Source organism: Lissotriton vulgaris, chromosome 1_1 (assembly GCF_964263255.1).
Source record: "Lissotriton vulgaris chromosome 1_1, aLisVul1.2, whole genome shotgun sequence".
NCBI lineage: Eukaryota > Metazoa > Chordata > Amphibia > Caudata > Salamandridae > Lissotriton > Lissotriton vulgaris.
Window position 1 is genome coordinate 1,807,067,083 of NC_141685.1, and position 12,551 is coordinate 1,807,079,633.

Below are 12,551 nucleotides of genomic sequence, written 5' to 3' on the forward strand. Positions count from 1 at the left end.
TTTCCTCTTGGGTTTTGTTTTTCACATTCGCTATCATGTTTCCTCTTGTCTATCTTTTCTTCTCCAAATAAACACTTAAATGTGAGGCTTTACCTCATTTTTTTGTTAATGGGTTTGATTATCTTGTTTTCTGTAGTTGCTCTGCCATCAAGACCAGAATGTACAAAAGGTTGCCTTGGATTGCATAATGAGTTACCGACATCAGCATCTCATGCCATACAGGTAACAATGGCATATCTTTTGGAGTAATCTGAGTACATGTTTCTTTTGTCCTTTCATTCTTTTCTACACCACAAAAGTCACATTTGATAATGAGAACATTCTCCAAATATAGAGTGTTGTCCAGTAATGCATCTACAAAATACTTTATATGCATTTTGAGGAACTTGTGTATACATTTCTTCCTCTCTTTATTCCGCCTTAGAACATATATATTTTTTTCAGTTTCAACTCTGAATAATAATAATGTTTGTGGTGCAACATGCATACTTTCTGTTTTATGACTTTTTGTGTGTCTTTGCTGTATTTCACTAACCTTGTTCCCCGAATTTTTTACCCACAGGGAGAACTTGCAGCGGTTACTGGAAGACAAAAGCTTTAAGGAAGAAATTGTCCATTTTAGCATTTCCGAAGAGAGTACTCTAGTAAAAGATGACCATCGCCCAGAACTAATTCCTGTGCTTATGAGGTTTGCATTTCAATATAGAGTTGTCCTAATTATATTGGAATCTAATTGCTAGGATAATCTCAATAAAAATGCTGTACTTTACTAAGAAAGTTCTGGGGCACATATCTAACAAAGTATAATTAAGTTAAACATGAACCGCTGCAAAACAATGGCTGAAAATTCAGAAGTATGCCATCAGATTTATAGATAAGAATATTTACTCTCATTTTCTTAATTTATTGAGTTATAAACAAAAGGTCAGTAGGGCCATAACTTCTCTCTGACTAGTGCTTTATAATCGGAAAAAATAAGTATTGGAAACAAAGCACTACAGTATAAAAAAATGGCAACTGTGAGAAAGTCTAAATACATTGTGCATTGAGGAGTTCCTGATGCAAGAATAATTGGCCATATTAATGAAATGTGATTATAATGTTAATACTGATTTCTGAGGAGAAACTCATTAAAATAATTCTTATGTTTTTACTTAATAGGACATTTACCTAGCAACCTATGAGGTGTGAAATTCCTTATAATACTTGTTTAATAGAAACATTGGTTATAATTACCATGGTACCCATCTTTTGGCATTAGATGTAAGTTTACATTATGTATTAGACCTACCAATTAGAGGTGTCGGGTTTATCTTTTGGCATTAGAAGCAGGTTTGCATTATGTATTAGAGCTACCAATTAGAGGTGTGTGGTTGAACGGGTGTGCACTTTAATACCCAAATCCTCGCCTAATATTACCTCTTTCTCTGCTATGATCTTTTCCCGTCATTGATGAATAGTGATAGGTCACTTTCAGTTAAGGCTTGTGACTTTATCTGTTGATGAATGCTCAGTCATTCATTCATATAAAGACTTAATGACCTACCTATCACAACATCTTAGCAATACATAGTTTTGCAGGATTCACATGCTGTGCGTTATTCCGCCATCTAGTAGTTGAGTCTGGAATTGTCTGCTTTTTTTTTTTTCCTTTTCATTCGTGGGCGTTGCCAGACACTATTTGGTGCTAGGTCCATCCCTTGTGTAACATCAGAGGGTGCCCGAAAGTTCCTGTATGATGTAGCCATCTTCAGCTTCTTTTTTCCGCTGTTGGGTGTGGAAGCAAGGGAAGAGTCTCCAAATTCTTGAACAGAATTCCCAATTTCTGTTTTGATTTTTAGGCAAAAAAACCCATTTAACATCGATCACGAAGGCCACAGGTCTAAGGACTGCGAGGCCTGCACTGTATTTGTGTCAAAAATTCTGCAAAGCACGGAAAAAGCAGAGAGAGGAACACCACGCATGCCATGTTCAGCAGCCAGAAGCAGCAGGGTATTGTTAAAGGACTTGGGCCTCTCAAGCTATGAAGATTAACAAGAGGCGGCTGCGAAATCAACCCTTGAAGGATCGGAAATCAAGAACCTTTAGGGAGATGCCGAGAAGAGTTGAGATGTACAGATAAAAAGACTCCCAATGACGTAAAAAAAAAGACCTGAGAAGGTAACTAAACCCCCCCTCAGAAACCAAGGGACTTGGAAAAAAGGGGCAAAAGGTAGCCCAGTCGAAAAAAAGAAGATGTTCAAGGGTCAGTCGAGGCCAAAAGAACCCCACAGATCCCATGCCATGGATAGTGGCATGGGATCCGTGGACACAGAAACCGACTAAAACTGGTGTCGGTTGAGAGGTCTCGAAGGATAATACCAAAGCTTCGGAGGCAAAAACCACCACACCAAGGAATAGGATTACTCTGGCTACAGACGCTGAAAGGGTCTATAGGTGGCAAAAAAGAGAAGACGCCTAGAAGCAGAAATGGCTGCACTCTTTCAGCCGAAGGCTATCGAGGCAACAAAGGAATACAGAATTCCTTCAAAACCATCCACAACCTCCGAGGCCGAGGAAGAAGATAATGTCCTTAAAATACTGGCAACCCCCAAACCTCAAGGAGGAGATCAAAGAAGAGCTCAATGTCCCAGAAGAGCAAGAAGCAACAGGAACTTTTGAGGAAAAATAGAATGACCTCTAAACAGAGAAGCCTGAAGAAGAGGTCTGTAATTACCCCTTTAAGGATTTTCCACCAGACCACATTGCCTTTTTTAACAGTCTCTTCCAAAGAGCAACTTTTTGGGCCCCTTTAGGGGAGGAGAAAGGAGACTAATGTTTTCTCCAAGAAACATTGATGCCCTCAACGAAAGGCACTCATTACCAATGCTACCAAAAATACTGGACCAGAGCAGGGAAGCTGTCAAGGAGCCTGCCGCAACGAAGGGAGTGACACCAAGTGTCGAGAATAAGTACAGAGCCACCACAAAGGACCCCAAATATTAAAAAAACACAGTGGCAAACTCCATCAGTGTCACACCAGCTTATTCCTCCACTGGTCCACCCCCAGAAAACGAAAGTAAGAAAATGGGCATGGTGGGTAGGAAAATGAAAGGGGAGGCAGCAACACAATGGTGCATTGTTAACTCTAATGCCCTCCTCAACAGGTATGGTCACCAACAATATGACAAGATAATGAGCAAACTCGCTGAAGAGGATTAGAAAAGAGAAAAATCTGTAATACAGGAAAAGAAAAACATAACAAATACCTACCTAAAGTTGGCTCTATATGCCTCCGATACTGCCATAAGACAAATGTTAACAAGTACAACCCTCAGAAAGCATACCTGGATGAGAATCTTAGGTTTAAAAAAAAAAAGCGTAAACAACCATAATTAATAAGCCCTTCACAGAAGACGTCTTGTTTGGATGTGAAGTAGATGAGTCCTTACAGCAAATAAAGAAGCACAAGGAGATGGCTAAGGAAATGCGGGCCTAGCGATACAGGAGCTCCTTCAAAAGGGGAGGAAGCAACCTCAGAGGACCCACAGGAAAGGGGGTTTTCTCTACATAACAACATGCACAAGGCAGCTGGCAGCAGCCAAGCCTATAGTCCGGATACCAATCCTGGCAGCAACAACCAAGACAGTCCTTTTGGGTCAGAGGAAGAGCCAAGGGACAACCCTCAAGAGGAGGAGGAGCAAGCTCCAAGTGGCTTGCTCACAGAAAAGGACCCCTACACAATGGGAAGCAGAATAGCGCATTACCCACAAGAATGAAAAAATATAACCACAGACAGTTGGATTTGAAACCTAGTGCGCCACTGCAATTGTATAGAACTAACAAGAAAAACTCCACCAAATACCCCAATGAAGAAAAAGTTCCACAAAAAAAGAATTTAAAAATTGAAGGAAGAGGGATTTGGGATAGCGGAAGGATCCCAAATCAACCCATGCCCTGTGCTAGTATTTTTTGGTATTCTACCAGAATTATGTGGCATAGGAAAAAAAAAATTGGTCTTCTATGGTTGTTTGCTGGCTAGAAGAGAAATTTGCAAACGTTGGAAAGATAAGACACCTCCTCTCTTTACAGAGTGGCGTGCTTCGATGCTACAGACGTCAAAATTGGATATGATTAGGGCTGGGAACCAAAACAAGAGAAGATTTTGGCTACTATTGAATTGGTAATCATGGATCAGACCATCATGGGGTTTTTTTTTTTTCCCCCATGTCCTATGATTACGCTGCTTGGAGGGGCATCTCTGTTTGGCCCCTTTTTGCTATACATACCCTACAAGGGCGGCTTCGGCTACGAAAGTGGGTATTATACTGCAGAACGTTAGCCTAGATGGTACCAAGTGACGATTAAAGGGTTGATGTAGTGCACTGCGGGTTATTCCGGCTTATACCAGTATAATCCCCTACCAGTAAATCTGTGTCTGTGTCGTTATCCTCTCCCATATCTTCTCGTCACCATATGGTCACCAAGGGCGAATATGAGGACAATAAAAAAAAAAAAAAAAAAAATTGAAGGAAGAAATTAAAGAACTCCTAAGAAAACAGGCATGAGAGAAGGTACCAACGGGGGGCGTGGCCAAGTACGCGATGTGAGAAGACGTGCCCGGGCTGAGCTCCGAGTGAAGCTCCCCTACCACGGGCCATTTCTCCTCCATTTCCAGCGGTACCGGGCCCAAACTCGATCCGAGTGCACCTGGGAGCCCGATCCGCCACCAGAGAAATTTTCAGACGGATCGGAGTACCTGACCCTCCGACCGACGACGCCCCCGGCGACTACCCGCCCAGAGCTCACTTCCGGTCGGCGACCCCAACCACCTGAGACCGGGGATCCGGCCCTGCGAGGTAGGCCGCGGCGCGTGTGTACTCCCCGGCGCAATCCAGTGGGGGAAAGAGATCACGCCACGACACCGGATACCCCCCGGCGGTCCAACTACGCAGGGGCCCCAGACACTGATAGAGGACACACCACCCTGGCTCACGACGAGCTGTGAAGCCGGCCCACCCTGCCAACCGACGCTGGGGGCGTCCCGCCAAACCCTGTGGACACCGGGGAGAGATCGTGCTCGATTGTTTGGGGGCCTGCACAGACGACGTTACCCCTGGGTCCCGACAGCCTACAACGGAAGCTGACCAGCCCTGTCCCCTGTGCCCCTACACTCACCCAGCGCCCTGAAATAGACCCAGCAAGGGGGAAGGGACCGCGCCACAACACCCGATACCCCCGGCGACCCAACTACTCAGGGATCCCAGAAGCTGCAAGTAAACGCACCACACTGGCTCGCGGCGAGCTGTGCCACCGACCCGCCTTACCTGCCAGCACTGGGGACATCCCGCCGAGCTTGGCGGACGCCGGAGGAAGATCGTGCTCGATAGTTTAGGGACCCACACAGACAACATCACCCCTGGGTCAGAACGACCAACAACGGAGGCTGTACGGCCCTATCTCCTGGGCCCCTGTACCCGCCCACCGCCCAGAAATAGACACTGACCAGCGCCGGACCCGTCTAGCACCGGGGAGCCCGGCCCGCACAACACGCAAACTGCGGCCACTTTGGAGCGGCCCCTCTGGCAGTCGGCCCTACACTAGGGGGTTCACCCGGGCCTACGCGGGTGAGGAACCGGAGCGGCCCCGCATTCTCCACCTCATCTAGCCCTATACTGAACTACACGGAGCCCCACGCGGCGCTTGGTGGCGTCTAGAATCACCCGACAGAGCGTGCCTTCCCAGGCCCAACGGACAAGCACAATCGGAGAGACCAAGCGGCCCGGCCTGGCGGACCACCACGTGGCACAGCCGAGAAGTGATTTTCAATAAGGACACTCACAGTGACCACCGGTACGCTTGGGGGTTCTCATGCCAGACAAAGAACGGCCATCTCGTCCTCCCCAGACGGTGTCATAGTGCCAAATCCTGAAGTCCTGCGGCAAAGCGGTCCCCCCCCCCCCCCCCCCCCCCCCCTCGCGGACCACACGCCGTCCGGCACGGGCGGAGAAGAGTGCCTGACCAGGAGACCAACGCGCACAGGCCCCAACAGTGCTCATTGCGAGAGCCTGCCCAATCGGCTGCCTAGCTGCGACGACCACCCACATGTCAGGGGGGACCAGAGCGAAGACCGGCACCGGTGGGACACTGAGCAAAGGAAAGATGGTGAAAAACACGGAGGCTGACCAAACCGCCTCCAAACTGTATGCTGGCGGCCATGGAGCGCCTGGAGGAATCCATGCAGCTGACCCGTACATCACTGGAGAACAGGATCGATAAGGTGGCTGTGGACCTGACGCTCCTCCGAGCGGACCACAAGAAACTGTCCGACCGCACCACGACCCTGGAACATACGATGGCGGAGACCACACCCAAGCTGGCGCAGACGGATAAGCACGTCCGTGACCTGCTCAACCGGGTGGAGTTCCTCGAGGATAGAGCAGAGGATGCAGAAGGACGGGCCAGGAGAAACAATGTGCGCATAGTAGGCCTGCCGGAACGATGGGAACGGAGGGAGACGGCGGAACACATGGAGACCTGGCTCAGAGGGCTACTGCCGGAAGGCACGCTGTCACCACACTTTGTGGTGGAAAGAGCGCACAGAGTACCATCCCGTCCACCCCCGGAGGGCTCCAACCCGAGACCAATGCTTATGCGGGTGTTGAACTACCGTGATCGGGACGCCATTCTCCGCGAAACGCGGAAACTGTCGAACATATAGGTAGACAACGCCAAGGTGATGTTCTTCCCTGATTACACCATACAAGTTCAACGACGGCGTCAATAGTTCCTCGCGGTGAAACAACAGCTCAGGCGCCTGGCTCTCAAGTACTCATTGCTGTTCCCGGCATGCCTCAGAGTGGTGGCGCAGGACAAGACCCACTTCTTCGATACTCCAGAGGCGGCGGCGGCCTGGCTGGATTCAGGAGTGGATGCGAACCACGGGCCCGTGCCGATGGAGCAACGCCGAAACCGAGGTACCCGCAGGCGGAGACAGCGGCACGCCTCGAGGGCCGGGTCGCCGACCGTGGACGCAGAAATCGGCCCCACTCCAGAGCAAATACAGAATGAACAACAAGAGGCCATCCGAATGGCAACTGAGATCAGCGGGTCACAATCACCTATCCTGATCTCCAACGCAAGCCCACGGTCACACGGGAGCGAAGACGACGACTTCATGTAGGGACTGCCAGATGATTCGAATACAGAGGGCCTACCGGATGTCACACCCCAAACGTCGGATGTGATAGCATAAGCAACCCTCCTCAGCCTAGCCCTGGCTAGGCCACTGCAACTGGCATCATGGAGCAGTTTGATCACTTCCAAGGCTGACCCGATCGGGGGTCCACATCGGCACTCCTGGAGACCCCGGCAGCTACGACCAGCCCCATCTCCGGGGTCTGTGCTCTACTCCCGAGCCCCCCCATCTACCGGACCGTCGCGGAGCCGCCGCGGCACCGGGAGGATAGCCGGAGCAGTTCCACTGGAGCACCACCGGGAACATAGTTTTGGAGGGGTGGACGGACCCCTAAAGGTGAGTGCCCCCCCCCCCCCCCCCCCGAGGGAATAACAGATGGGATCCCCCCTGGGACGAACTATCCGAGACCAGTGACATTGGGAACTCTGACCTGTCTGCGGACACTGCCACTGACGTCTGGTGCCCCTTGACCCACTGCCCGTGGAGGGGAGCCGCCGCGGCTCTCTTGGCGTAACGAACTAACTTGTTTTACCTAAGTGCTTAGTCACCCCCCCCATTGAACTCACGGATTGATTGAGCTCGATAGAGCGTTTGGGCGGCGACTTGTTTTGTTGTTGCCCTTTTGGTATTATGTTTCTGTTCAAGTTCTTCTTTTTGAGACTAGTGTTGGCACTGAAGTGTTACAGCGTGCATCCTTGGGTCTGTGGGAGAGGACGAGGGGGGGAAAAAATGGTCATTGTTCGCTGCTGCAGTACATGTGTGGGTGGGGCGGGTGCTTGGGCGCAATGAATACTGTGATGGCTACGGTTACATTTTGTACCTGGAATGTCAGGGGCATGCACACACCCTCACGTAGATATCAGGTGTACTCCTATCTTAAAAGACATCAGATCCAGATTGCACTACTACAGGAGACACACCTGGTCGCCACTGAGGTAGCCACACTTCGCCGTAGGTGGAGGGGGCAGATTTTCGCCACGACCTTTTCAGCGTTTGCACGAGGGACCCTGATCTGGGTTCGGCCCGGGGTTCCATTCGCACTAACACACAGCTATGTCGACACCGAGGGGCGCTACGTCTTCATACAGGGCAGACTAGACGGGCAGCAGATTGTCATAGCTTACATCTACGCACCTAATGTAGAGCAGGGGAAATTCTTCACGCGATTATCGGCAGTAATTGCGCCTTGGCAAGACGTACCCCTGATGATGGGTGGGGATTACAACTGCGTGCTAGATGTCTCCCTTGACCGCTCGTCCCCCCCAGCGGCAATCGCCCCAGTGCAGGCAACCTCCAGGGCCCTACTTGATTGGGCAACGCAGTGGAACTTGCAGGATGCCTGGCGAGTCAGAAATCCCACCGCCCGGGTGTACTCCTACTACTCGGGAGCCCACTCATTGCATGTCAGGTTGGATAGATACATGCTGTCCCGCGACCTGATTCCCTCCGTGACAGACACTGACTACCTGGGACGGACGCACTCGGACCATAACCCACACACGCTGGTATATGGATGGAGGCGCCCGCGCCCGCCTGTACCCACATGGCGCTTGCAACCAGATCTCCTACTCGACACCCCATTCCGAGAGGAGATATCCAGGAGGATCATACAATATTTCGAGGACAATAATGACTCGACCTCCTCCCCGAGAATCGAGTGGGACGCCTTCAAGGCGGTGACCCGGGGAGGCTGCCTCGGTGTGCAGGTGGGCCTACGAGGACAGGTGGAGAGAGATCTGATACGGGCGGAAGAGGCACTACTGGATAAAGAACGGGAGGCGACGGGGGGCGATGATTCCCAGCTGGTCTCGGCCAGGGCGGATCACGCTGTTTTGATGGAGCGCCTAAAGAACATTAATTTCGCAGCACACTCCGCGCGCACCCACAACGCAGGTGATAAACCTGGCAGGCTACTGTCATGGCTGATACGACAAGACACGCAATCCGCGTCGGTCCTGTCGATCCGCACAGCCCAGGGCGTTGAGGTCTACACCCAGAAACAGATCCATGAAGCGTTCACGTCACATTACAGGTCCCTGTACAGCTCACGGCTGCGGGCCACAGTAGTGGAGATCACGGACCACCTGGCGACACTGCAGCTCCCAACAGCTACTGCTGTCCACCAGACAGAGCTGGGTGCTGCGCTCACCGGTGAGGAACTGCGGGAGGTGATTTTCTCCCTCTCCAATAGCAAGGCACCGGGCCCTGACGGACTCCCGGCAGAGTTCTATAAAGCCTACTCACTGGTGTTAATACCGGAACTGTTGAGAATGTATAAGGCGGCATCGGAAGATGCTGAACTCCCGGCGTCCCTGAACGAAGCTAACGTTGTCTCTCCTGAAACCGGGTAGAGAAGCGAACGAACTCGGCTCGTACAGACCATTAGCGCTCCTCAACACCGACTACAAAATATTAGCAGCGACACTGGCTCGGAGGCTTGCACCACTGGTCCCCACACTGGTTCACACTGATCAGAACGGCTTCGTGCCCACCCGGAGCACGTCCTACAACCTACGCCGTTTTTTCAGGATCCAACGGTATGCGACCCCCACCTGGCCACGCTAAGGATGCATCGTGCTCGATCTGGAAAAAGCGTTCGACTCGGTGGAATGGCCATATCTACTCCGGGTCCTCGAGGTACGAGCTGGGCGATTCCTATGTCCAGATGGTGGGGCACCTCTATCAAGCGCCCGAGGTACGAGTCCGGACTGGATAGTTGTTCTCTGACAGGATCCGCATTGGGAGGGGTACCAGGCAGGGCTGCCCCCTCTCCCCTCTATTATTCGCCTTGGCGATGGAGCCGTTGGCGGAACTGCTCCGCAACTCCGGCGACACCTGGGGCATCCCAATAGCAGACGGCATACACTCGGTGTCTCTGTATGCCGACGACTGATTGTTATATATCAGAGACCTCTCATGCATACCCGCGGCAATCACGGACATCTTTCGAACATTTGGTGACATGTCGGGGCTCCGCGTTAACTGGGCCAAATCGGGAGCCTATGCATTCAGTGGCGAGATGCCACAATGTGAGGTGCGCATGATGGGGAGACGCTCCGGTGGCACCCAACGGTATTCAGGTACCTAGGGATCTTAATATATCGAGACCCCGTGGATCTCCTGGAAGGCAACCTAGTGAGAGCCATATCCTCGCTCTCGGCCCAGGTCACGTTCTGGAACTCCCTCCCACTGAATGTGCCGGCCAGAGTGGCGCTAACCAAGATGATAATGCTCCCCCGACTCCTCTATTAATATACTAACCTGCCAGTGTATGTGCCAACACGCATATTCAAAGGGTTGGAAACTCTCACCAGGCGCCTCATCTGGAACAAAGGGAGACCTCGGGTAGCGTTGAGGACCCTATACGCGGCCACGGACGCTGGAGGCTTAGCGGTCCCCAATCAGGAGCTATATTACTTAGCAGCCCAGCTACAGTGGGTCGCTTACTGGCTGAGCGGCAAGAACCTGATGGACACTGCCACGACCGACACCACCCTGTCCCCCGTGCAGGTGCTAACACTCTTCCACCCCCTAACACAGGGCCGGCCCCCCACACAGGTCCATGTGGCAATCGCGAAGCGGTGCTTTGTGCGGAGCCTCAGACTCACCAAAGGTACGGTGCCCTATGCTCCGAACCTACCTCTACTAGGGACTCCCTTAGGCACTGACATACTGTCCTCGACCGAGCTACGCTGTTGGACTGCGGCAGACTTGGACGACCTGGGCGGCCTATATAGCGATGGAGAGCTGTTGCCCTTCGAGACCCTGGCCGCAGACACCGAGCTGCCAGCGGGTCAATTCCTGGCGCACGCCAGACTCCTCCATGAGCTGACGAAGGCATGGGGTGACATGAGCCACGAGCCGTCCACTCATCTACTCATCCAGTACCTACATGTGATGTGCGATGGGTCCCATATAGTTAGGCTGTGGGGTTTTAGGTTTAAACCTATTTTAACTGATAAAACCCCACTGAAAGAAAAATAGCCCTCACCGGTGAAAACATATAAACACTGAAAAAACACCTGCACAACCACAAACTAAATGCCATTCAAAGAAACGAAAAAGAAAGTGAAAGAGTCATTTTGTTCTTACTGAAGGAGTCAATAAAATGTAACTGTTTTACAAGCTAGCAGTAAGAAAGACTGGCTACCATTATTCTGCTTAAGTTTTGTTCTTTAATGATGCCACAAAAATATTGTTTTTTTTCTTCCTTTTACTTTTTTCAGTTTTATGGCCTTTGGTCTAAAGATGCAGGGTTTAGTTTCACGTTTTAGGTTTAGTTTAATTATTATATAAACTGTAGAGAATCAGGACATATCAAAATCACATTTGATATTTTGGCTGCATTTGATTCTTTCACTGATAGGTAAAATGGCTAGTTTCATAAAAATCTTTCCTAATATTTGTCATCACATTTGCCTACAGAGAATGGGTAAAAACCCTTAATATATCTAGTGGGTCAGTATTGATAGTAGGGTAATTGCCAACACCTCAGGCTTTAAACATTAAATGCAAGGTATAGTGAAAAGTATATATATCACCAAGCATCTTGGATAGTGGTGAAAACGTGACACCAGACTTCTGGAAAATATGGAACGCAGTGTCACTTGTTAATCTCTGCAAAAAAGGTTCTTTCCAAGTTCAACAAAGATTGGAGTGATATTGCTTGTATTTGTAGTGATTCAGCTACGTAAATAAAAAATGTGTGTGATGACTTGTCAAAATTGATACCCAAGCTGAAGTGATTCCCTGTAGGAGATCCTTGCCACTTTTTAGATGGTATGCTGAAAGCATCTTTACAATCTTCAGAGTTAATGAGGGATGCTATTGACTTTTTAGTCTATTCTTATGACCAGGAACTAAAATGCAAATATTTATCATTTCGTGCTTTATGTGGCATCAAAGAAAGAGTCATCGCAAATGTGCCCCTTAGCTGACGGTTCTCAGCCCAAGTGGCTATGAATGCTGAGAGGGCCTTTTCTCAGAAGTTTACATGGGAAGGAAAGTTCAAGCGCGCATGACCAAAGACTCATTGAAGAAGTATTGTATGGTGTGCTACATTAAGATTAATTAGCAAAAATCTCTTTGGACCTCATATACACTATACATACACTGTCTATATACCATGTTCTTTCAGTGCAGAAAGCAAGCAATGATGAAAGCAAAACGTTCCATAAACACCGGAAAAACACTTTTTCTGTTGTTTTTAGTGGCGTGAAAATGTGTAACCACTGATAACAACTGTTTTTTAAGATATTGAAAACACTGAAAAAACCCCACCAGAATTTACCAAAAATAGAAACTGAAAACAGGACAGCCTACATATAGTCCATTGGTTAGCACAAGCACTACACAGTCATACCCAATTCTCCTC

General features: G+C 49.8%; 1 protein-coding gene across 1 annotated transcript in view; it reads left to right on the plus strand.

The window, feature by feature from the left end:
* UTP20 (UTP20 small subunit processome component) overlaps positions 1–12,551 on the plus strand; it is a 1,022,377-nt gene that overhangs the window by 335,207 nt on the left and 674,619 nt on the right. Inside the window, exons 24-25 of the mRNA XM_086919130.1 lie at positions 137–222; positions 563–688. Coding sequence (XP_086775256.1) covers positions 137–222; positions 563–688 — 212 coding nt within the window. The remainder of the gene's footprint in view (positions 1–136; positions 223–562; positions 689–12,551) is intronic.